Genomic DNA, 25,341 nt, shown 5'->3' with positions numbered 1-25,341 from the left:
TCCGCAGGGGCCTCAGGACGCCCGAAGGCCCGGGCTGCAGGTGCAGGACCCTCTGCGCGGGAGCTGGGGGATCGCTCCTCTGCTCCGCGCGCTTTTGTGAAAGGGCCTCTGACCCTCCCGCTGCCCCGCTCGCTCTGCCCGCGCACCCCGGCCATCTGGGGGCCGCCCCCGCTCTCCGCTCCCCGCTCCCCGCAGCCCCGCAGCGGCCCCCTCGACCCGCCCAGCTCGCCCCGTGCACAGACTCGCGGCAGCTGCGAGCGGAGCCAACCTGCCCCGCGGGGAACGCGCGCCGCGCGCGAGCTGGACCCGCCAGACGCGAACTTTCCTGGAAACACGCCCCTGGCCGTTTTCCCGCTGCCTTTAGCGTGAACCGCGGGTGCGGCGCCTCGCGTGAAAACAGCAAATTCCCTGTCACGCTTGCTGCGAACGCGGGGTGTTCCCGAAACTCGGCGGCTTCCCGTAAACCCCGCTCCTTCCTCCGGGGGGTGGGTCCGGCGCGGGTCCGCCGCCTCCTCCCCGGCCCCTCCCTCCCGTCTGTTTCATTTTCCTGGGGCTCCGGGGCCCGGAGAAGCTGCATCCCGGAGGAGCGCGTCCCGCAGCGGACCCGGTGAGGCGCGGAGAGGGACGGGCGGGGGAACCAGAGGGGCGGGCGCGGAGTGGGCTTGGTGCTGGGAACTTGGTGCTGGGTGCCCCGGGGTGAGGACTCGGTGCTGGGGACTCGGTGCTGGGCGCTCTATGCTGAGGACTCGGTGCTGGGGGCTCGGTGCTGGGGACTCGGTGCTGGGGGCTCGGTGCTGGGCGCTCTGTGTTAGGGCCTCTCGGTGCACCGGGGTCGGCGGTCCGCGCAGGGATGGGGACTCTGGGGCTGCAGCGCCTCTGCCTCGGGGACCGTCACCCACCCCCCCCCGGCCCTGAGCGCGAGTCGCCGGCCAGGCGGGCGGGGGCGCAGCGGGCGCGCTCCGGGAGGGGCGGGAACCAGCTACAGGCCGTGTGGGGACCCGCGTCTCTGCCCTGCGCCCCGGGCTCGATTCTTGAAGGGACAGAGGCGGCGTCTCGGACCCGGGGCTCCCCTAAGTCCAGTGGGTCGGAGCCCCCTCCGCCTTTCCTGGTCCTCGGCCTCAGCCGGGGTTCCCTGCGCCGTCGCTGCGACCAAGTTGTGAGCAAAACGCACTTGCTCACACGAGTGCACACGAGCTGGTGGACACACGCACGCATGAGCACACGCAGGCACGCGTGGACTGTTGCACACTCCACAGCCACAGCTTCGTGTGCGCTCACAGCAAACTCATAAAACAGGAACCGTGAGGCTTCCCCTCACCCAGGCAGGCCCTCAGCTGCCCCTTCTGGCGCTGGTTTTGCTGACTCCGCAGTAATGTCCACATTCAGTTCCTTGCCCACTACTGGTCATTCACCTGCAGCTTGAGAAGCACGTTTTCTGCCCGTCGTCGGCAGAGGATCCTCGGCTTCTGGGAGGCCCAGGGTGACTGGCTGCGGGGGCCAGGGCAGGAGGCCTGTCTCCAGCAGGGTGGGGGGTGGTGGCAGGGCCTCTCCAGGGGGCCGCTGCTGAGCCCAGAGCAGGAGGACAGGAGGCCACCAACAGAGGGGACAGGTGAGCAAATGCTGAGGAGGAAGGGTCAGCCTGATCTAGCCCCCAGGCCTGAGGGGACTTTGCTGACCACCTGGGGTCCCCTCTGGGCCGCTCCAGCAGAGACCAGGGCAGAGATGTCCACACCGTGGGCCTGGGTGGGCTTCATGGCCTCCGCGAGCTGCAGCTGTCTTCTGAGAGGTGTTGGTGAGCTCATTCTCTGTAGAGATGTGGGGTCACCTGTGTTCCCCGAGCCCCTGCAGCAGCTGGGAAAGCACTGTCAGCCACCCCTCAGGTGCTGTGGGGGTAGAGAGTCCACTGACCACACAGGAGGACCCCAGTGAACCCAGCCCGAGGGGACCTGAGCTTCCACACACCCAGCACCTGTGGGAGCCGGGACAAGCAGGTGCCCGGGGCACCAAGGAGCGGGAATAGGCGCTCACAGGCTTGCTGGGTGGTGCATGAACTTTCCTAGGCGTGTCACTGGGAACGGCTCCAAGCCTGTGTGTCAATCCTGGTCTGGGAGCATTCAGACCCTACTGTGTCTGGTGCCAGCTCCTCAGATGCCGACCCCTGTTTCCGTGGTTTGGGAGAAATCTGATTGCTGCCCCATCTTTTCCCAGTCCAGAAGTTTGTTTTTTGTTTTTGTTTTGTTTGTTTGTTTTTTGAGACAGAGTTTCGCTCTTGTTACCCAGGCTGGAGTGCAGTGGCACGATCTCAGCTCACCACAACTTCCACCTCCCGGGTTCAAGCAATTCTCCTGCCTCAGCCTCCCAAGTAGCTGGGATTACAGGCACACACCACCCGGCCTGGCTAATTTTTTTGTATTTTTAGTGGAGACTTGGTTTCACCATGTTGTCCAGGCTGGTCTCAAACTCCCAACCTCAGGTGATCCACCTGCCTCAGTCTCCCAAAGTGCTGGGATTACAAGCATGAGCCACCGCACCCAGCCCACTCTGGAAGTTTTGAGGCTCCGTGCGCCTGGTCTCCCTGAGCCTGGTCTCCTTGTACCATAAACGGAGCTGCTGGGCCGGTCACCGCCCACCTGGCCACTTTCCCGGTGGCTGCACCCTGCCGCTTGCACTGTCTCTGATTTTTAGCCACTGCACGGTTTTCAACTCGAGCCCACGCCTCTGGTCAGGAGGATGGCAGGAGAGGACTCAGGCAGACAGGGGCAGAGTGACTGGGCTGACACAGGATACCCAGCAACATCTGAGTTTGAGATCATTAATCGTGTTTTAATATAAGTGTGTCCCAAGTGTCCCACGGGACAAGCTTTTACCAGGACATCGTTGATTGTTTATCTGAGACTCAGATGTGACCAGAAGTGCAGGTACACTGATGCCTGATGACCTGAGAGGGGCCTGTGTCGCCCGGTGCGTTTTCTTCTAATAAACGGAGCAAATTCCCTGCAGCAACCCAATGTCCCTGACACCTGCTGCCCAGACAGAGCTGGGGCCACACACAGTCCGCAGCCTAAAGCCTCAGAGTAGAGCCAGATTGCCACTCTCCACCCTGTCTCCCCTCAGCTCCCTTCCCCCTGAGCCCTTCAAAGTCATTCTCAAGCCAAAGACAGGGGTCTTCCAGGCCTGGGGCTCCCCTCCACGGCTGACTCATTCCACACCTTTCCCGCCACATGCCGGGTGTGGACTGATGGGGAGGGCACCACCACCTGCTCCTGGTACCCTCCAGCCCAGCCCTTGCTCCCTTTCACCCCTGGCTGGGCAAGGGTCAGGGCCGCCAACATCGGAGGGCACTCAGTGGGGAGCTGGTGAAGGTGCTGGGAGGAAGGGAGGATCGGGGAGAGGCAGTGAGAGGATCCACGTGTGAGAAGCAGCAGCCACCACCACAGTTGGGCTGAAGGGACCGCGGGGAGGCAGCATCTCCAGAATGGTGCAGTCCAGGCTGCCAGGGGCTGAGAGGGGTCCCTGGAGGGGATGAGGCCAGAAAGAGGGACAGTGCCAGCTTCTCACTCCCACCCCCCTCTCCCCAACGAGGGCAGCCCAGGACCCTGGGTCTTCGGGAAGCAATCGGGCAGGAAGGCTGGGAGATGGAGCTGCAGGGTCCACCCGCGGCGGCAGAGGCATCTAGGAGCCGCTGTAGCCCCTGAGAGCAGAGATTCCACTGCACTGCTGGCCCCATGGAACACAGAGCGGACAGACTTGGGACACTCAGGGCAGAGGGGAGGCAGATGCAGCCACTGCCAGGCGGGAGGAGCTTGGCATGAAGCCAGGTGCATGCAACTGGCCCTCGGGGGCCTTCAGGACCCAGCTGCTGAGGTCTGGTTCACGGTGCAGCTCTTTGCTGAGTCAGGGCTGACTCAGGACACAGGCAGGTGGCAGAGCTAGCACCTGGGCGGGCAGGTGGGGTGGATGCAGCACCCTCAGGGCTCTGGGGATCTGTGACCTTTGGCTGTGTGCCCAGAGTTCCCCCCTTAACACAGTGGCAGGGCAGTCCCTGGAAGCGTTTATGAAACAGACTCAGATGGCCTCGGGCTCTAGGTGAGGGCAGGACCCCCCAGAGCAGCCTGGGGAGAACAGCAGGGCACCCCTCCCGGACACAGTCGGTGGGTGGTGCGGAGAGCAGTGGGAGAGCCCCCAGCAGCCCCGACCCTCCCTGCTGTCCATCTGCATGGCTCCAAGGTGGGCGTGCTGAGCTGGCATCGTGGAGCGTGGGGTGAGGGGAGCCGGACCCAGGCCCAACTGCGGTCTCCTTGTGTGAATCTCACCTCCATGCGGGGGTCTCCAGGTGGCCTGGGTCTCCCACTGCATTGGGGATGGGGGTTCTGTGGTCGGCTACCAGTCCCCAAAGATGTCATGTCCTCATCCCAGAACCTGACATGGCAAAGGGACTGTGCAGATGGGATGAAGTCTCGGGTGCTGAGCTGGGGCGTGTGTCCTGGGTCACCCAGGGGGGCCCTTGATGCCATCACAGGGTCTCCAGGAGAGGGAGGGAGGAGGGGGAGTCAGGGAGACAAGGAAAGCAGCTGGGGGGCGGTGGTGGGGAGGTGGCAGAGGGGCCGTGAGCCGAGGGATGAGGATGCCTCTGGGCGCTGGAGACGGAGAGGGACGGATTCCGCCTGGAGCCTCCAGAAGGGACCACCCTGGCCCACCCCTTGATTTTAGCCCAGAGAGACCCCATCGGGCTTCCAGCTAATCCAGAACGCTAGATGCATGATGGGAGATGGGGCCCTAGCCTGTCTTCAAGCCCATCTGAGCAGCCCTGAGGGGTCACAGCAGGAAAGCGGGTGTTAGTGAGAGGCAACAAAAGGTCTCGGGATGGGTTCCCTCCCCTCGAACCCAGGCCCGGCAGGGTGGGATGGGGTGTCCGACAGAAGGGAGGGGACTCATCCTGAGCGCGGTAGCTGCCTGGAGTGGGGAACCCAGACCTCGGGACACGGCACCCCCACCCTGCGCCAACGTGGGACCATGCCCGAGCCTCAGCAGCACCTCGGGGTTGGTGACGTGCCCACCTGCAGGGACGTGTCCCCACACCTGCCCTCCGCGGCTGGCAGGGGTTTCCGCGTGGAGGCAGGACCACGGTGAGAGTGTGGGAATGACCGGGCGGCTGCCTGTGGCTGTGCAGGGCCCAGAGATGACTAGAGGGAGGCTCAGAGGGGGCTGGGACACTTGGGGCAATGGGACGAGAAGGCCGGAGCCCATCTGCAAGCCCGGTCCTCAGCAGGCCCAGACTCCAGCCTCTGGGAGGACCCCTGGTAACATGGGGTTCCCGGGGTTGGTGACATGTCCTGCTGTGACACTTTCTGGCGGTTTGTTTGTTTGGAGAAACGCACATCTACAAAACTACAGACATCTATAAATAGCTCGTCTGAAGGTCGCTTTACACAACTCCCTCATGGGAGTTCCCTGCACGCTGGTGTGTGGGGTGCACTGGGAGCTGGGAGAGGCAGGGCTGGAGTCACCGCCCTACCTAGGGACTTTTCCCAGCAGAGGTGCAGGGACCCGAGCGGCAGGGCAGCCTGGCCAGGAACCCTTGCCCCAGCCTCCTTCGAAGGCGGTGTTCTCTTGGCTGAAGGGAAAGTCCTGCCAGGGCTCCTGCTGGGCCTCGCCCTCTGCCCTACCTGGAACAGACCCAGGCCGCCTCCCCTCATTTTCCCTTCCCTGGTGCCTTTCAAAGTCCAGCAGGGTTGTCAGCAGGTTCATGCAAAAGCACGTCACCTGGTCCAGGTGAGGACCTGACCTTTGACCAGCATGGGCATCGGCCCAGACCCCACCAGAGGGACTGATAGAGTTAGGGTTAAGGCACTTTCCTGTGCAAAGCTGAGCTAGCTCCTGCGTGGGGGCAGGTGGGGCTTTGTGGAGCGTCCACACAGGGACCCTCATCCCCCAGCTGCTCTCAGGGGACCCAGATCCACATGTATCCAGCACCCACTGTATGCAGGGCCTGAGTGGGGCCCCGTGGGAAGCACAGAAGCTGGGACCTCGCTGGGGCCCTTGAGAGGCTCATCCCTGCCTCTCTGACCCTGCCCCGGCACTATGTGTGTGTGCACTGCAGCCGCCTCTGCCTGGCGGGAGAGGAGACACACAGCTGGGGGCTCCCAGCCTTTGCAGGCCCAAGGCAAGATAGCAAAAGGAGGCTCGCCTGCTGGAAGCTGCCCAGCTGCCTGCCTTGCCAGTGAGAGCAGCAGAGGTAAAGCTGACTTGTGTGTTAGGAACGCACAGAGGTGTAAACGATGGATTCGAAAGGAACACAACTGAGGGTTGCCCCGGGAGGGGGTCCGGTAGATGGGCTGGGGGTGGGGGGCCCATGGACGGGCAGGGGGGACCGGTAGATGGGCTGGGGGGGGTGCTGACTACAGGCTGTGGTCAGCGCTGGGCTTGGCTGGGGGAGGCGGACGGTGGGTGCTGCTCATGTGAGGGTCTCTGTGAGTGACTGGACGTCTGGACAGCATCACAGGGGAGGCAGACACCTGAGGATTGTAATGACGAAGCTCTGTGCCCTGGGCGTGCAGCGATATCACACACGTGCTCCTAAGTAGACGGATAAGTAGACGGAGGAGCATTGGTGAGGGGCTGGGGTTGTGCCCTGGGCGTGCAGCGATATTACACACATGCTCCAAAGTAGACGGAGAATCGGTTTTGTGCTTCGCGTTGGTGAGGGGCTGGGGCGGGAAGCTGGTCTTCGTACAGTGTCAGGTAGACGCGGCTACCAAAGCTTCCACCTGTCCTGACCCATTTCTACAGGAAACACCCTCAGACAGTCATGAGTAATTTATTGTAAAACAAAAGGGCTGACCCACAAGTCAGATGTCCCGCCGTGCTTCGGGCGACTCTGTCTCCTGCCCCCATGTGTCTTCTTTGTTTTGCGCAGCCAGCGTCGCACGCCCTCTACAGTCACGGGGAAGGGAAGGAGGGTGGAGGCTCTGGCATCCCAGGCACAGCCACTCAGGAAAGAGCGTGGGGACCCCCAGCCTCCCAGCCCCCGCCAGGCGACAGCCACTACCACTGTCCCCTCTGGCAGCCACAGGGGGCTCTGACCCACAGGCTTTCCTTCCTCCAGGGAGTGTCCCGAGAGCCAGTGACAAGGACCAGGGGCCCCTGAGGCTGCTGAAGTCCCGCCAGCCATGCAGACCTGGCCCCTGGTGTTCCCCGGCCCCGTTTCCTGGCCCTTTGGGGCCCTCCTGCTCCTGGCTGCCTCCTTGAGTGCTCAGAATGAAGGTAGGTCTCAGGGTCCTGCCTCTCTGCTGGGGAAAGGGGAGCCCGGTGGGGGCGTGGCAGGGGTGGGAGGGGTGGACTGAGGTTGGGTCCAGACGCCACCAGGCCCCCGATAATGACTGACTCTGCAGACCCAAGGCCCGACCACGCGGAGCTGGTCCAGGCGGTGGTGAGCCGGCCGTGTCCCGCCGTGGATGGAGGGCAGTGGTGGGCCGGCTGTGTCCCGCCATGGATGGAGGCAGTGGTGGGTAGGCCGTGTCTTGCCATGGATGACGGGCAGCGGTGGCCGCTGTGGTAACTGGTGGTCACTGTCAGAGCAATTGTGGGGAAGGACCAAGATCACGACCAGTTTCTAAGCGAGAGGGTCTGGGTCAGTTACGAACTGTGCTGTGGCTGGGAAACGGACAGCAGCCCTGGCCTGGGGGTTCCTTAGGCGTATCTCAGGTCTGCCAGGAGTGGATCGGCATTTGAACAAGGTCCCCCAGTGAGATCCTTCCCAGCTCTCTAGACCCCCAGCCTGTGCAGCAAAGTCACCTGAGGGGCTTTTCTTTTCTTTTTTTTTGAGACAGGGTCTACCTCTATCGCCCAGGCTGGACACCCAGGCTGGACACCCAGGCTGGACACCCAGGCTGGGGTGCGGTGGTGCAGTCATGGCTCATTGCAGCCTTGACCTCCTGGGCTCAGGTGATCCTCCCACCTCAGCCTCCCGAGTAGCTGGGACCACAGATATGCACACCATACCTGGCTAAACTGTGTATTTTTTGTAGAGACAGGGTTTTGCCATGTTGCTCAGGCTGGTCTCAAACTCCTGAGCTCAAGTGATCCTCCCACTCGGCCTCCCAAAATGCTAGGATTACAGGCGTGAGCCACTGAGCCACCTGAGGGGCTTTCAAAAGGTGTCAGAGCTCAGCCACATCCCAAACCACATCCCAAAGCAGTTCAGTCAGAATCCTAAGAACAAACAAAAAACAAAACAAAACCGAAACGGAAGAATCCCAGGTGGAGGAACCCAGGTTTCGGGAGATTCTGGCCCCGCCCCCCAAGAGTGGCTCCAAAGTGCAACTGGCTGGGGCCCCCCCGACAGCTGCACGCTGCTCTCTGGACAGTGTGAATTTGTGCAATGGCCTGTAGAGGCCCTGCGGTCCCTGAACACTCAGAGCGCCCAGACAGGCAGCCAGCCTGCTCGTCCGAGGAAACTCAGTCCAGCCTGAAGGCCAGGTGCCCCTGAAGCCCACCCCCTCCCATGGGCACCAAGGCCCCTGGCACTTGCCAGCATGTGGCACCTGCCATGTGGTTTTGTATTTGATGAAATGTGGCCAAATGGTGGCTCCACCCAGCACGCTGTGTGCTCCCCAAGAGCTCACCCTGCCGTCCGTCCGTCCGTCCGTGTCCAGTCACAGGGGACGCTGACGCAGCAGGGACAGTGGCAGCACCAAGACCCCACGCTGGTGCCGTGCTCGGGGCCACACAACCTGAACCTCGGGCATCCCTGAGCTGGCTGCTGGGGCAAAGGCCCTGGCCCTCTGAGGGAAGCAGCTGCACGGGTCGCTATTGGGCAGGGTGCACCCAGGAGGCGGGAGAGAGAGACTGACACACTGGCTTGTTACAAGAGCTTGACCTCCCTGGACTGTGGAGCTGTGTGTGGAGCTGGCCCAGGCGCCTGGAGCTGAGCGGGCGCCCGGGAAGGGGATGTTGGGGACGGCACAGGCTGGGTCCCACAAAGATAGACTGGAACCTGCGTCTGCTCTGCTGGCCTCTGAGGCTGGCCTGTGGGTGTCCGCTGAAGTCCTGCCCTTCTTCACACAGCCAAGCACCTGCACCTGGCCTAGGCCTTGGAGAAACTGAGGGGGGAGTTGAGGGAGGTGGGGCTTGGCCACTGCTTCCCATGAAGAGGGTGATTCGGCAGGTCAGCAGCAGCACTCCTGCCACAGCGCAGTTGCCCGGCACACCCCTGAGGGTCTGGCTTCGCCCACCCCAGTGGAAATGTACAGGGGAGGGAGTTGATAGGAAATGTCTTCATCCAAGCTGACACACCCCAAGGAACAGACATGGGTATGAGGGCACACACACACACACAAACACACACACACACACAAACACACACACACAAACACGCACACACACACACACACAAATACACACAGAGCCACCCTTCTTTTTGGCTGCTATTTTATTCTTCCCACACAAGACATATGTGCTGATTGGGTCGGATGGATGTATACATAGTTCATCGTGTCCCTTAGAGGCCCTGTCTCCTGCCCCGGTCCTGGCCCTGGGCACAGCAGCCAGCCAGTGCCCTGAGGCCCAGCCCTGATCCGTGCGTGCCCCTGTCTGGCCCCACAGGTTGGGACAGCCCCATCTGCACAGAGGGGGTGGTCTCTGTGTCTCGGGGCGAGAACACCGTCATGACCTGCAACATATCCAACGCCTTCTCCCATGTCATCATCAAGCTGCGTGCCCAGGGGCAGGAGAGCACCATCTTCAATGAGGTGGCCCCAGGCTACTTCTCCCGGGATGGCTGGCAGCTCCAAGTTCAGGGAGGCGTGGCCCAGCTGGTGATCAAAGGCACCCGGGACTCCCACGCTGGGCTGTACACCTGGCACCTCGTGGGACGCCAGAGAAATAACAGACAAGTCACACTGGAGGTTTCAGGTGAGGGGAGGCTCGGGGAAGCAAGGGGGAGGGGAGTGAGAGGGGACACAGGGAGGGGAGGGGGCCTGGGCAGGGGGAGGGCTGAGACTGAGAGGGAAGGAGGAGGAGGAAGAGCAGGCGTAAGCGGGGCTGCCAGGAGACGGGGTGCCGGAGTGGAGAGTCGGGGTGGAGGCCTCTTGACCTCCTGGGACAGTTCTCCCTTCGGGAGAGGCAGGGGACAGGCCAGAGGCTTGGGGGGCACAGACCCACAGAGGCAGCCTGAGCCCCAACAACAACACGGAACACAAAGCCTCTGCTCCTCGAAGGAACCCCACCTGCCTGTCGGGGCGAGGGCAGCCAGGAAGCTCAGGCACCCCCCGCCTCCCCGCCACACCCACCCCGGCTGTGCGGGGAAACTGCACCCCAAATGCCTGTGCTCTGAGAGGCCCTCCGGACCCGCAGCGCCTGGCTTCGAGGCACCTGCCCTCCCTTTACTGGGGTCACCCAGAGGTGCTCAAGATCACCTGCCCACCACCCTTGGTGACCGTGAACTGGCGCCTCCCCGGCCGCCACGGTCCTGCCCCGCATCTCCCACTCCCCTGCTGTCCACCTCAACAAATGCCTGGACCACACCTGCCCTCGCCCCTCCTGTCTTCAGGGCTGGGACCAGCCCCACCCTTCCCTGTCCCCACCCCTCTCCTCCTGCCCTCAGGGGATGCTGACTGCCCCACTCTCTGCCTCAGCTCCCCTGACACAGGCATGACCACCCCCCACCCGTGTCCCCACTCGCCCAGCCCACTGCTCCCTCTGCCTCTTCTGCCCCGACTCAGGGCCCACAGCCGCCACTGCCAGCTACTTATTTGGTTCAACCAGAAAGCAGTGATGGCCAGCAGAGCACCCCCGGGCCCTCTGTGCTGCCCTCCAAGCCCCTCCCACCTGCTCCCTAGGCCCTGAGCAGCCACACGGCTGTGCGGGGCCACAGACCCCTCCAGTCCCCAGACCCACTCCCCACCCCTCCCCTTCCTTTCCTGCAAGTTCAGGAGCCTCCATGGCCCCTCCCAGCCCTCCCACCTTCACCACACTCGGCTCTGACTCACCCGGGTCACCCAAATTGGGTTCCGCTTTGCTCCCCACTCCCAGGGCATCTGGTGAGCCCTTCCTGGACTCAGGTATGGGGCTTCTCAGATACCTGGCCCTGTGGGGGCCGCATCAGGGCAGGCCCCGCACCTGCCCTTGCATCTCTTCCCCAGAGCCCCAAGGCCTGAAGGACGGGGCCAGCGGACGTCCAGGGGTAGATGTTTCCCTCGCTGCCCCGAGGCACCCGTGCCCTGGGTCTCCTCCCACCTCTGTGGTCCTGCACCCCCTCTCCTCCTGGCTCCCTCCCACTCCTGTACCTCCTGGGCAAGGGCGGTGCTGTCCTCCGGGGCTCATTCTCACCCCAGGGGGTGTGCAGGAGGAGGAGGTTAGGGGTGGGGGATGCCCAACCCACCTGTCCACCGCTGAACTGCCTCCTTCAGGTGCAGAACCCCAGTCCACCCCCGACGCTGGGTCCTGGCCTGTGCCTGTGGTGGTCACTGCTGTCTTCATCCTCTTGGTTCTTACGGTCATGTTCGCCTGGTACAGGTGCCGCTGTTCGCAGCAACGCCAGGAGGTAGGAGGCCCTGCACCCCAGTGTGTGTGGGTGGGGGGTCTTGGGTGGGGCCGCCCCAGGCTGAGCTCAGCCTTACTGTCCTGCACCTGCCGGGGCTCCAGGAGAGGGTTGGGGGAGCACCGGTCCCAGAGAGCCCGTCCCCTCTAGGGGCCCAGCTGGCTGTGGTCAAGAATACACAGCCAGGTTCCCCAGACCCGCCCTGCCCTCCCTGCAAACCCTCGCTGTCCCCAGGACTCCCTGGAGGGCAGCATGGCAGGGCATGTGGTCTCCATCAGGGACACAACCTGGAGTTTCCGAGCCAAGGGAACCTCTTGCTTAGGGCGCCGTGCGAAGTGGGTTCGACCTCCAGCGGGCTCAAAACCAAGGTGAGGGCTGGGGGTGTGTGGAAGGGGTGTGTGTTGTGAGGGCACGGGGTGTACCTGGGGGTGGGAGTGTGCGTGTACATGCAAGCATGCCCATGAGTGTGAGCGCACGCCTGAGGGCAGAGCTGTGGGACGGGGGTTGCAGCTCACGCAGGCACCTCCTTCCTCCCCCCGCAGATGAAGGTCTTCTTCCTAGAACCCCAGTCCTCAGAGTGGGAGTACAGCAGGGCCTGAGCAGAGCCTCCCCTGGCCTGTGGACCCCAGACCCCAAGCCTACTCCGAGGCCGCCGGCACTGGTGGTCAAACCCTCAGCACTTGGAGCCCTGGAGCTGCTGTCCCCACAACCCTTGTTTCCAGATGCCATAGACCCATAACCACCTATAAGGCAGAGAGGACACCGGCGAGCCGGCCCTGAGTGCCGACCTTGGGTGGCAGGGCCTGGGTCTCTAGTCCCACCCGGAGGGCACAGACACCAGCTTGCTTGGGAGGGTCTGGGAGAGCTGGTGGCAGGCTGGGCCCCTGCGTCACCCACTCCAGGGTGGGTGCAGACCCTTCCCCTCCACCCCCCTGGTCTTCCAAGCTCTGTTTCCTCAGTTTCCAAAATAGGAACAGCTCACCTCCGCAGCACACGACCTACCAGGACCCATGCCCCTCCCTCCGCCCTCATCAAACCCAGAGACCCGGGCTCCCTTTCTGCCACCCCAGCCTGAGTCCAGCCTCCATGCCCAAGTGAGGGGGCCGCTGCCGGAACCTCAGACACACTCCAGTTCAGGGCTGTAGGAGGCCTTGGCTGCATATGCCTATGACCAATGGCAGGCTTTGGGGGCCCCTCCGCGGGAGCCCCAGGGGCCAAGGTGGGGTGCGGGGGTTAGAGGCTGGGATGGCTCCTGGCCCCACCGCCAGGGGGCAGCGCAGGCCGGGCCGGGAGGAGGCGGTGGTGGCTCGGGCTGGGAGTCAGGCGGACGCTGCCCTCTGGGGCTGGACGTGCATCCCTCAGTCTCTTGGCCGCCTGGGAGTCGCTCCCTCGTGCCCACCCCACCTGCCAGGCCTCCTTGGACCCACATCTGTTCCTGCTTTTGTCTTCGTCACTGCGGCAGAGCCCTTTGACATCTTGATATGTATCGGGTGAAAAAAATAACTTTGGGAATCCCCCTTCAGTTCTTTGAAAAGGTTCCATGACTTGAATCTCTGAAATGAAGAAAACAACCGACTCACAAACCTGCAAGTAGCTGGGAAATGCAATTTTTAAAATGAAAAACAAAAATCTGAAAGAAACGTCTTCAGTGGGTTTAAGCCCCCAAACGTCCCTAAGGTGTCCTCAAGATGAAGACACGGGGAGCCCCCAGCCAGCTGGAGACCCCGCAGGGACACAGCGTCGCCCGGTGACCGAGACCTCGCGGAGCCGGTGGCCTGGAGGGTCAGGGCCGTAGCCAGGGTCCAGAAGGGGCGCGTTTGTGTCTCAGGTTAAAATAAGGTTCCCGTCCGCGTGCTGGGTTCGGGACTCTGCTGGGTCAGATCATGTCCTCTGGGCACAGCGCCCGGGATCCCCGTGCAGCAGGGACCCCCGTGCACCCGGGACCCCCGTATGGGGATCACAATCAAAGTTTTCTTTTTTTTTTTTTTTTTTTTTGGAGATAGGGTCTAGATCCGCCACCTAGGCTGGAGTGCAGGGGTGTGATCATGGCTCAACCTCCTGGGCTCAAGCGATTCTCCAACTCTGGCCTCCCAGAGTGTTGGGATTATAGGCATGAGCCCCTGCGCCCGGCCTCAAGGTCATTTTGAAATCGGTCGTCTGGGTGGGGCACACGGTGGTCACGATGTCCCCTGCACACCCAGGCAGGAAACCCAGGAGGAGAGCCTGGGGCTGGAGTCCCTGAGGATTTTCATCTTTTCCTGGTGGCTTATCTCTGTTTCTGTTTTCCCTTCTGGGATTTACTGCTGGTCCTCATGCTGCCTTCCCCCTCGGTGTGGGGGGTCTGTGTCTCCCTCTGCACCCCCCAACCCTACCCGGCCCCACGCTGTCCTCATTCACACCGGGCACGTTCTGGCCTCAGGGATTCTACTCTGCTCATCCCTCTGCCTGGAATGCTGTTCCCCGGGGCCCCAGTTGGTTTCACCCAGGACCCCTTCTTGGATTGGCCTTTGAGGGCCACACCCACGCCCGTGTCCTGCTGGCTGTCCACCTGGCCTCCCTGAGGTCAGCTCCAGGCGGGAGGGCCCCTGGTCCACACTGTCCCCTGCTCCTGGCACAGAGGCTGGCATAAAGACGCTTGGGGAATGTTGGTGACCCAATGCATGCATGGAGCAAAGGCCAGAGGAGGGGCTTCTCTGTAAAGCGCTGTTACCCACCGCCTCACGCCACAGCCTCGTGAGGGTGCTCCGGGGCCTCTGGGCAAGATTCTGCCCCCAAATCCTCTGTCTCTTGTTTATGGAGAGCCTGGGGGAGGGAAACCGGCTCCTGCAGGACCCTCAGCCCAGCAGAAAACCTGCACCACCCCACAGCCCCACCAGTGTCTCTGCACCGGCTGCTGTGGCTGGGACCTCTGGGGAAGCAGCTCAGGGCTGCAAGTCCGTGTGTGAGTCGTGTGAGTCATGGGCACATGTCTCTGCACACATGCATGAGTCACGCACACCCGTCTCTGCACACACACGTGTCCACATGCACCCATCTCTGCACACATGTGGAATCACACACACCCATCTCTGCGCACGCGTGTCCACATGCTCCCGTCTCTGCACACACACATCCACACGCACCCGTCTATGCACACACGTGTGGAGTCACGTGCACCCCTCTGCACACATACGTGTCAACACGCACCCATCTCTGCACACACGTGGAATCACGCAACCCATCTCTGCGCACATGTGTCCACACGCTCCTGTCTCTGCACACACGCGTGGAGTCACGCGCACCTATCTCTGCACGCACGTGTGGAGTCACGCGCACCCGTCTCTGCGCACGAGTGGGGTCACACGCACCTGTCTCTGCACACACGTGTCCACACGCTCCCGTCTCTGCACACACATGTCCACACGCTCCCGTCTCTGCACACACATGTGTCCACACACACCCGTCTCTGCACACACGCGTGGAGTCACGTGCACCCATCTCTGCACACGAGTGGAGTCATACACACCTGTCTCTGCACACACGAGTGTCCACAGGCTCCTGCTCATGTGCTGCACCTGCTGGCTTTGGGCACCGACGTCAACGCTTTGTCATTGTGGTGGGAGGCCGTCAGGACAGAGAAGTGCCCGTCCCAGAGGACTCAGTCCCCCTGGGGTTAGAGCCAGGCACAGGTCTCCCTCAGCCCCTGAAGCTGGGCACTGTGGCCTGATACATTCCTCCCAGGGAGGTGGGGGAACCTCAGGCCTGGACCATGGCTCAGCCCTCTCGTCCCCAGGACGTGGAACACAGTGCCACGGTTGGCCGGTCGGCTGCAGTGCTGGGCACGGGCACAGGCCCAGCCTCCTTCCCCACGGCCAAACCAGGGGGTGCTAATTCTGGCCTGCCCTGCGCTCCTGTGCACTGTGTGCGTGACTCATGGGTGACTCCGGATTTCTGGGCATAAGTTGGGTTCCAGCAGAAAGTACCCCAGAGGACCAGGCAGGCTGGGGGGCAGCCCTGCCCCTCACCTCCAGACCCTGTCGCCCATCCCCAGCCAGGGGGTCCCTTCTCTGTCCTCTCGTCTGCCCAGCCCCAGGCCTTGACCTCCTCCCTGTGGATTTGCAGGGGCGGGGAGGGACAGGGACACCCTGATCTCAGGGCGGCTCTCAGGGAAGCAGTGCTGGGGAGGGGTAGGTGAGGCTGCCCCTCCCACGGGGCCCACATCACTACCCTGGTCTGAGGCACCGCCTCCAGGAAGCCCTCTCTGAGCTCTGAGCGCCTGCGGTCTCCCGTGTGCTGCTCTCTGTGGGGTCCTGCAGACCCAGAGGGGCTTAGCTGCACTCATCAGGCTGGGAGAGCTGGGTGTGGGGAACATGGCCGGGCTCCCGAGGCTCCTGCTGCTGCCCCTCCTCCTGGCGCTGGCTCGTGGCCTGCCTGGGGCCCTGGCCGCCCAAGGTAAGAGCTTCCCAGACCCTCCATGGCCACAGCTCCGGAGCTCTCCCTGCCCCGTGAGCTCAGCGCCCCCAACCTGGGCCACAGCACAGCCCCCAGGAAGCGGGTGGGGTGCCGAGCGGCCTCCAGTGTCTGGGGACTCGTTTAAGAGAAGGAAGAAGGGTGGACCCCGTTGGGGAGTGGCCGGGGCTGTCCAGGCAGGGCCGCTGCTTTGGGAGGAAGAAGCACAGCACCGCTGCTGGTGCCCAGATCTGCTCCACGCCCCGAAAGGCACCGTGTCTGTGGCGACATGTCATCCCTGGGCTGTCCCAGGGCCCCACCGTCCCCACCACTGTCCCCTGCAGGAAGGACATTCTCTGTCCTTCTGGCCCGACTGGTGGTGACAGCCCAGGTCCTCCCTAGAGGTGCAGCAGTCTCCCCACTGCACGATTGCCCCCGTGGGAGGCTCCGTCAACATCACCTGCTCCACCAGCGGGGAACTGCATGGGATCTACCTGAGGCAGCTCGGGCCACAGCCCCAAAACATCATTTACTACGAGGACAGGGTGGTGCCCACTACGGACAAACGGTTCCAGGGCCGCATTGACTTCTCGGGGTCCCAGGACAACCTGACTATTACCATGCACCACCTGCAGCCGTCGGACACTGGCACCTACACCTGCCAGGCCGTCACGGAGATCAATGTCTACGGCTCCGGTACCCTGGTCCTGGTGACAGGTAGGGAATGTGCCCATCCCAGACCACCCCCCACAACCCAGGCTGCTGGCCAGGCTCTGCTCCCCCAGCCCTTGTCGGGGGACCCTCCCTCCTACACGTGCCTGAACTGTTCCAGCTCCCAGCCCACCGTCCCCAGCAGCCTCCTAGATAGCTGCCCCTCCTCCGCTCCACAGCCTTTCCCTGCCCTGAACCCCAAACCCCGGGGACTCTAACAGGTTCTCCACTGGGAGAATCCCTTCCTTCCTTCTTCCTTCCCAGAGGAACAGTCCCAAGGATTGCACAGATGCTCGGACGCCCCGCCGACAGGCTCTGCCCTCCCTGTCCCGCCAACAACCTCTGCCCTCCCTGCCCTGCCAACAGCCTCTGCCCTCCCTGCCCTGCCGACAGCCTCTGCCCTCCCTGTGGCCCTGGCAGTGGTCTCCTTCCTCCTCGGGCTGGCCCTGGGGGTGGCCTGTGTGCTGGTGAGGACGCAGGTCAGTGTGAGCCCCTGCTGCCACCTGCACCCCCACAGATGGTTCCCTCTCCTGAGAGCAGTGTGGAGGGCGCCAAAGCCCCAGAGGAAAGCCCCAGTACCCGCTGCCTCCTTTGCAGGCCCTGGAGCTCTCAGGGTGGAAGTGGCCTTGGCAGGGAGGGAGGGAAACCAGCACCAAAGCGACCCGAGGGGGAGGGAGCGGCCCAGGTGCTGGTCCCGCGTGTGCACGTGTGCGCATGCGCAGGTGTGAGTGTGGGGGGACTCTGAGGACTGTGTGTGCTTGTTGGAGTGCGTAGGCGGAGGAGGGAGCGCCCAGGCTCTGGGCCCATGTGTGCACGTGTGCGCATGCGCAGGTGTGAGTGTGGGGGGGTCTCTGAGGACTGTGTGTGCATGTTGGAGTGTGCGGGCGTGCTGTGTGGCTGTGGGAAGGGAAGGGAGCCTCAGACAGACACAGAGTCTAGGCCGTGGCCCCTGCCCTCGGTCCCTGCTATTTGTCTGGGGCTGGAGTGGGGGCCCTGCTTGGCCTGGGCTGTGGGGGGCAGTCCAAGCCGCTTCCACTCTCCTTCTTCAATGGCGCCCTGGAGTCCGACCCAGTCCTGTCCCGGGAAGGCTCTGCTGGGAAGCCCTGGGGCTCAGGAGACCTGGGGGCCGGCCCAGAGGAGTCCCGTGGGGGTCTCGTGTTAAACTGAGAAAGCTGACCGGAGTGGGGTGGGGTCTAGGACACCACACTGGCCCCTGGTTGGAAACAGCAGGTTCTGTCTTTCAGATGAAGAAACTGTGCTCGTCGCGGGATAAGAATTCGGCAGCGTGTGTGGTGTACGAGGACATGTCCCGCAGCCGCTGCAACACGCTGTCCTCCCCCAACCAGTACCAGTGACCCAGTGGGCCCGGCCACGCCGCCCCCGTGGTCCCCCCAGCATCTTCCCCACCCCACCGCGTCCCCCACCCCTCCACACCTCCACCCGGCCACAGCCCTTACCCCTCCGCGCCCCCCACCCCGCTGTCCTCCCACGGCTGCAGCAGAGTTTGAAGGGCCCAGCCCTGCCCAGCTCCGAGCAGACACACAGGCAGTGGCCAGGCCCCACGGTGCTTCTCAGTGGACAATGACGCCTCCTCCGGGAAGCCTTCCCTGCCCAGCCCCGCTGTCACGAGGAGGAAGCCTGACTGTCCTTTGGCTGCATCTCCCAACCATGGCCAAGGAGGGCTTCTCTGTGGGATGGGCCTGGGCACTCAGCCCTCTCCTGTCAGTGCCGGCCCACCCACCAACAGGCCCCAACCCCCGGCAGCCCGGCCGAGGACCGGAGACCAGTCTGCCACCCACAGCCGCACCAGAAATAAAGGCTTCTAGCTTCCTCTTCTGACCTCTGCATTTATTTCTCATCCAGCAGGAGCCAGGGAGGGCAGGTGGCTGAGACAGCAGACCCTCGCCAGGCCTCCGCCCGGGGCTCTGCAGCTGCAGCCTTGATGGTGGGGAAGGGAGCACTTTCCCACCCCAGCCCTGAAAGGAGCCCTGGGGGCCCCTGACCCTTGAGAAGAAGCAGAAGCACATCCACCAGTCCAGGTGGAGGCCGGACCCAGGCGCCCTTCAGGAGCCTCAGAACGGCCTCCCCATCCCCCCATCCCCCCACCTCCACTCCAGCGACACAGCCTCTGAGGCCGACCCCAGGGCACACTGGGGCCAGCAAGCTGAGCACAAGGCCTACCTCACCGGAGCAGCCTGATCACTTCCCCTCCCTGCCCTGACGTGCAAGGTGCCTCCTCCTCGTTCTCAGAGGCATGGGGGAGACGCAGCCCGACTCTCCAGACCTTCCCCAGCCAGCGCAGCTCCCACGTGGGGACGGGAGCCACCATTTGCCCATTCCCGGGGGAGACAGAAGCACTGGCCCTCAGCCACTGCCAGGGGAGCTGCTAGGGCCCCACACACTGCACTTCATTGCCTCCTGCGACACAGGCGGGGAGCAAAGGTGGGGCCTTTGTGCAGGCCCCTCACCCACCCCTCATAACTGCCCCTCACCCACCCCTCACACCTGCCCCTCACCCACCCCTCACACCTGCTTTTCACCCACCCCCACACCTGCTCCTCTCCCACCCCTCATCCACCCCCACACCTGCCCCTCACCCACCCCTCACACCTGCTTCTCACCCACCCCCACACCTGCCCCTCACCCACCCTACACCTACCCTTCACACCTGCCCCTCACCCACCCTACACCCACCCATCACACCTGCCCCTCACCCACCCCACACCTGCCCCTCACCCACCCCACACCCGCCCTCACCCACCCCCACACCTGCCCCTCACCCACCTCACACCTGCCCCTCACCCACCCTACACCCACACCTCACACCTGCCCCTCACCTACCCCTCACCCTCCCCTCACCCACCCCACACCCACCCCTCACACCTGCCCCTCACCCACCCCACACCCGCCCCTCACCCACCCCACACCCGCTCCTCACCCACCCCCACACCTGCCCCTCACCCACCCCTCACCCACCCCACACCCACCCCTCACCCACCCCACACCCACCCCTCACACCTGCCTCTCACCCACTCCACACCCACTCCTCACACCTGCCTCTCACCCACCCCACACCCACCCCCACACCCGCCCCTCACCCACCCCACACCCGCTCCTCACCCACCCCCACACCTGCCCCTCACCCACCCCCACACCTGCCCCTCACCCACCCCTCACCCACCCCACACCCACCCCTCACCCACCCCACACCCACCCCCACACCCGCCCCTCACCCACCCCACACCCGCTCCTCACCCACCCCCACACCTGCCCCTCACCCACCCCTCACCCACCCCACACCCACCCCTCACCCACCCCACACCCACCCCTCACACCTGCCTCTCACCCACCCCACACCCACCCCTCACCCACCCCACACCCACCCCCACACCCGCCCCTCACCCACCCCACACCCGCTCCTCACCCACCCCCCACACCTGCCCCTCACCCACCCCTCACCCACCCCACACCCACCCCTCACCCACCCCACACCCACCCCTCACCCACCCCACACCCACCCCTCACACCTGCCTCTCACCCACTCCACACCCACCCCTCACACCTGCCTCTCACCCACTCCACACCCACCCCTCACACCTGCCCCTCACCCACCCCACACCCACACCTCAAGCCCATCCTCCTGCCACACTGGCGCGTTAACCCGGGGTCCTCCTTGTGCAGGACACCCCCACAGCCTTGTCCAGCTGCCTCTGTGCAGGCTGTACGCCACTGTCCTGGTGTCCAGGACTCATGTGCAGGAGCTGGCCTCTGGTCAGCATCCCCAGCCTCACATAGGCAGCCCGGGCCGGCCTCCAACCTTGAATGTGGTCTCTGTGGCACCTGGAATACCTTCTGGGCCGAGGCCCGAGTCCTCTCCAGCCCATCCAGGCCCACCATCAGGAGAAATCAGAGTCCCCTCCCTCCCCAGGCTGCCTCATCCCAGGCCTGCAGGGTTGGGGGCTGCTAGCATCCCAGCCACGCTCAACTGGTGGTCCACCTTGGCCGAGGTGGTCTCCTCAGTCCCGCACACAGAGGACCTCCATCAATACGAGAGAGTGCCTGGCTGAGAAGACAGCTGCAGACCCAGACGCTCCTGAGCCCCTGACTGCAGTCACCATCGAACCATCCATCGCGGTCACAAAGACAAAAAACGAACACAACCAGCTGCATGGTGGGAAACTATTAAACCCTCTATAGAAACACTGCAAACAAAAATAAACAACAAACGTCTACAAACCAGGGTGAAATATTTGACAAGTAAATTACAGATCAAAGGTTAGTATGTTTAATTCATACAGAGCCGTATCAATCCATGGGAAGAAAACACCAACTAAAAATATGCAAATACCAAAAATGAGCAATAAATACAGGCAACCATTCCCATTGCTAGGCATCAATGCAACACCAGTTGAAATGAGGTAACATTTCTCCAGCTGGGTTTGCAAAGATGTAAATGTCATTAAAATATAATGCAGCCAGGTGCGTGACTCACGCCTCTAATCCTAGCACTTTGGAAGGCCGAGGTGGGTGGATTGCCCGAGCTCAGGAGTTGGAGACCAGCCTGGGCAACATGGTGAAACCCGGTCTCTACTAAAATACAAAAAAAAAAAAAAAAGCCGGGTGTGGCAGCGTGCACCTGTAGTCCCAGCTACTCGGGAAGCTGAGGCAGGAGAATTGCTTGAACTAGGGAGGTGGAGGTTGCCGTGAGCCGAGATGGTGCCACTACACACCAGCCTGGTGACAGAGCGAGACTCCATCTCAAAAAAAACCAAAAAAACAAAAAACAAAAACAATAAAATATAATGCCCGTTTTACCTGGAAATCCCACTTCTATAAAAGTTTCATTGGGAAATTATCTTTAGGCACAGAAGCAAGTTTAGAGGTATAGTGACATTCATTGCAATGTAACTTTCAATAAAAAAATTTAACAACTGAAGCTGGGTACCGTGGTGTGCACCTGTGGTCCCAGCTACTTGGGAGGCCAACGTGGGAGGATCGCTTGAGCCCAGGAGTTTGAGGCTGCAGTGAGCTGTGACTGCACCACTGCACTCCAGCCTGGGTGGCAGAGCAAGACCCCATCTTTATCTTTATTTTTTGTGTGCATGTTTTTCTTTTTTCTTTTTTTTTTTTTTTTGTGGGGATGGAGTCTTGCTCTGTCACCAGGCTGGAGTGCTGTGGCGTGATCTCAGCTCACTGCAACCTCCGACTCCCTGGTTCAAGCGATTCTCCTGCCTCAGCCTTCTGAGTAGCTGGGACTACAGGCACCCACCACCACGCCCGGCTGATTTTTTGCATGTTTAGTAGAGACAGGGTTTCACCATGTTGACCAGGATGGTCTCGATCTCCTCACCTCATATTTTTATGTTTTATTTTTTAATATTTATTTTAATTTTTAAATAGAGACAGGGTTTTGCCATGTTGCTCAGGCTGGTCTCAAACTCCTGGGCTCAAGCAATCTGCCTGCCTTGGCCTCCCAAAGTGCTGCTGGGATTACAGATGTGAGCCACCGTACCCAGCTGAGACCCCATCTTAAAAATAGATATAACAACTAAGGAAGGATGTAAGTCTCCAAGCAGGAGACTTTTGCGATAGTGATTATGGCACATGCAGCGTGTGTTAAAAAGGCACCACAGGCTGGGCGCGGTGGCTCCCGCCTGTCATCCCAGCACTTTGGGAGGCCAAGGCGGGTGGATCACTTGAGGTCAGGAGTTCGAGACCAGCCTGGCAACAAGGTGAAACCCCATCTCCACTAAAAATACAAAAACTAGCCAGGCGTGGTGTTGGGCGCCTGTAATCCCAGTTACTTGGGTGGCTGAGGCAGGAGAATTGCTTGAATCCAGGAGGCGGCGGTTGTAGTGAACTGAGATTGCACCACTGCACTCCAGCCTGGGCGACAAGGAGAGACTGCATCTCAAAATAATAATAATAAAAAATAATAATAATAGTAATATTAAAAAAGTAAAAGGGCACCATGGAAAAATCTGTGACTTCACCCTAGGACCTCACACGACCCAGTGAAGCCACACAGACAGTTGTAGAATAGACGTATGAGGCACATTTAGTACAATATGGAAGGTGTACGTGCTGCTCACAGGGATGCATTCTGAGAAACGCATCACTAGGCAGTGTCATCACTGTGCGGCCGTCAGCGACTGCGCTCACATGACCTAGACGTAGAGCCCAGGCCACGCCCAGGCTTCCTGGTGGAGCTGCTGTCATCGTATGGGACCCCCGAGGCACGTGCAGCCTGTCGTTGAGCAAAACATCTTTATGCTGAGCATGGCGACGGTTGTATGCATGTTTATTTCTGCATGACTAAAATAATGGAATAGTCTTACAAGGTGCTAACAAAGGGTCTCTCTGGGTGATGAGCTGTGGGTTCAGTTTCTTCTTTCTCAGTACTTTCTCAGTACTTGCATTTGACAATGGTGTGTTAGCCGGGGCAAGGAGTCACCAGACATGATGGACTTGGCCTTCCAGGATATACTCCCCAAGTTCTCACGGGTTCCCAGGGCTGCAGCCAGTAGTGTCACACTGTCCCAAGGCCCTCATGGTGGCCTCTGTGGTGTCCACGGCCACTGCTGCTCCCTCTGCACCTGACGCTTGGACCCTCAGCGCCAGGAGACCACCAAACTCTTCTGTAAACATGGATAAGTCACTAAGGTACCCGCATTTGGGGAGCCCCGGGACCCATTCACCAGCAGCTGTGTGCCTGCCCGGCTCATGCTGGTTCCTGTGCGTCCAGCACTGACGGCTGGGACCCAGACAGTGACCAGGGAAAAGCTAAGGAGATGCAGGGATAAGGGGTTAGGGCTTGAGGTTCCAAAAACCCAAGCACTCCACACAGGGGACCTCTGTCAATTCGAGAGGGAGCCCGATGACCTTGAACAAGTCACTGCCCCTCTAGGCCTTAATTTGCCATCTGTAAGTAAGGGAGGTGGGTTCACGCTCTCCTCGATGGCAGGACTCTGGTTTCCAGGCCATGCCGGCCAGCCTGCCCACACCCTCACCCTCAGCTCCCACCAGGGTGCTGTCTCCACGTCCCGTCCTCTCATCCCAGATAAGCAGAGAGCACCATGAGCCCATCAGCAGAGCTTCTGTCACCTGAGGCATCCCCCGCAGCCTGACCGCACCCCGGGGACCAGACGTCATGCAGGGGCAGGTTGTGCTCCCCAAGGTTCTCCTCTGCTCCTCATTCTCCTTGTGCTCCCCAAGGTCCTTCTCCTCTTCCTTAATCCCCTCCATGCTCTGGGCCGCGCTCCCCGAGGTCCTCCTCCCCTCCTCATCCCCTCCATGCTCAGGGCTGTGCTTTCTGAGATCCTCCTCTTCCTTAATCCCCTCCATGCTCTGGGCCGTGCTCCCCGAGGTCCTCCTCCCCTCCTCATCCCCTCCATGCCTCCACTGCTCATTTCGGTGCCCATAATCGTCTCTCCACTTCTCTGTCCACAGCCAGACTGCAAGGACCTGGAGGACAGGGAGGGTCCCTCATAGTGTGTCCCCCACCCCCACCCAGGCTCAGGTGTAGAGGGCCTCTGACAGCACGCTGTGTCCCGGGCGTGTCGGGTCAATGTGTGTGCAGGTCAAATTCTTCTCGCAACAAAGAGCATGCACCCTGCCTGAGTCCTGCTTCCCCCACCGTCTATTTCTGGGACTGAGCCTCTTGGGGCTTGGTTTTCTCGTTTGTAAAATGCGGACAAGACAATGCTTGTGAGAGCAAACACTCCTCAACTGCGCAGGCTTGGCAGGACGCCGCAGGAGACGGGAAGTAAAGCCCTTGACCATGAGGGGAAACCTTTCAGACTTGGAGAAACACAGTGAGCATCAGCCCAAGGCAGCCCCGTGCTTTGAGGAGTGGTGGGAGCCCCCAGTGTGGAGCACTTATCCCTCACCCCAAAGCCCGAGGGTGGCCATGGAGCCCCCGCTTCAAGATCTTAAAGCCAAGCTCCCAGCCTGGCGCGGTGGCTCACGCCTGTCATCCCAGCACTTCGGGAGGCCAAGGTGGGCAGATCACAAGGCCAGGAGATCGAGACCATCCTGGCTAACATGGTGAAACCCCGTCTCTACAAAAAATACAAAAAATTAGCCGGGCGTGGTGACTCATGCCTGTAATTCCAGCTACTCAGGAGGCTGAGGCAGAAGGATCACTTGAACCCGGGAGGCGGAGGCTGCAGTGAGCCAAGATCACACCACTGCACTCCAGCCTGGGTGACAGAGCGAGACTCTGTCTCAGAAAAAAAACTAGGTTCCCAACACAAGGTGCTGGCCAAGGAACCGTGGCTGACAGGGAGGGGGTTGGCAAGGCAGGCAGAGGGCTCTGAGGGGCAGGGTCTGTGCCACCCAGGGGCTCACCCCTCCGACTCCAAGCTTGGCCCAGCCCCAAAGCCTGGACCAGGCCTGGGTGCCCTTGAGGCTCATGGCCTGATAGCTGGCATCCTGAGCCGGGCACTCTGTCCAGGAAGGAGATGGCCACACTGGCCACATGCATCTCAGGGAGTGAGGGCAGAGCCATACCCGTCACGGCCAGCAAAAAGCACACCCTCAAAGGACAGAAGCAGGAAGAAAAAGCTGTCAACACCCACGCAGCATGCCAGGGACGAAAGACAGATCCCTGACCCAGTGAAACCGCGGACGGAATGAGCAACAGGAAAGCCGCATTAGGGAGG

General features: G+C 61.8%; 3 protein-coding genes and 1 long non-coding RNA gene across 5 annotated transcripts in view; 2 read left to right on the top strand and 2 right to left on the bottom strand.

The window, feature by feature from the left end:
• Positions 1 to 11,145, bottom strand: part of NARF (nuclear prelamin A recognition factor) — a 165,835-nt gene extending 154,690 nt beyond the window's left edge. The window contains exon 1 of the mRNA XM_077973427.1: positions 11,111 to 11,145. Coding sequence (XP_077829553.1) covers positions 11,111 to 11,130 — 20 coding nt within the window. The 5' untranslated portion in view covers positions 11,131 to 11,145. The remainder of the gene's footprint in view (positions 1 to 11,110) is intronic.
• Positions 7 to 12,420, top strand: SECTM1 (secreted and transmembrane 1). Its single transcript, XM_077973497.1, is given in 6 exon segments — positions 7 to 607; positions 7,106 to 7,263; positions 9,604 to 9,912; positions 11,409 to 11,542; positions 12,082 to 12,106; positions 12,109 to 12,420. Coding segments are annotated over 5 exon segments (732 nt in total). The 5' UTR covers positions 7 to 607; positions 7,106 to 7,169; the 3' UTR covers positions 12,279 to 12,420.
• Positions 6,802 to 8,763, bottom strand: LOC114673230 (uncharacterized). The gene is made up of 2 exons (XR_013407539.1): positions 8,625 to 8,763; positions 6,802 to 7,568 (listed from the first exon to the last, which is right to left on the bottom strand). It is a non-coding gene; the product is annotated as an uncharacterized LOC114673230 (long non-coding RNA).
• Positions 12,421 to 15,748: 3,328 nt separating the features above from the next.
• CD7 (CD7 molecule) lies at positions 15,749 to 18,518 on the top strand. 2 transcript variants are annotated; one of them, XM_077973494.1, is made up of 5 exons: positions 15,749 to 15,970; positions 16,370 to 16,684; positions 16,943 to 17,157; positions 17,923 to 18,029; positions 18,235 to 18,518. In XM_077973494.1, the coding sequence occupies exons 1-5, from the start codon at positions 15,889 to 15,891 to the stop codon at positions 18,515 to 18,517; spliced, it is 1,002 nt and encodes a 333-aa protein (XP_077829620.1). In that variant the 5' UTR covers positions 15,749 to 15,888; the 3' UTR covers position 18,518. The 2 variants fall into 2 exon arrangements, with proteins under 2 accessions (XP_077829620.1, XP_014976133.3); XM_015120647.3 differs by lacking the exon at positions 18,235 to 18,518 and having other exon boundaries at positions 17,923 to 18,169.
• The last annotated feature ends 6,823 nt before the right edge of the window (positions 18,519 to 25,341 follow it).

The sequence above is a fragment of the Macaca mulatta genome, chromosome 16 (assembly GCF_049350105.2).
Source record: "Macaca mulatta isolate MMU2019108-1 chromosome 16, T2T-MMU8v2.0, whole genome shotgun sequence".
NCBI classification, from domain to species: Eukaryota; Metazoa; Chordata; class Mammalia; order Primates; family Cercopithecidae; genus Macaca; species Macaca mulatta.
This window is presented reverse-complemented; position numbering and strand designations above follow the sequence as displayed.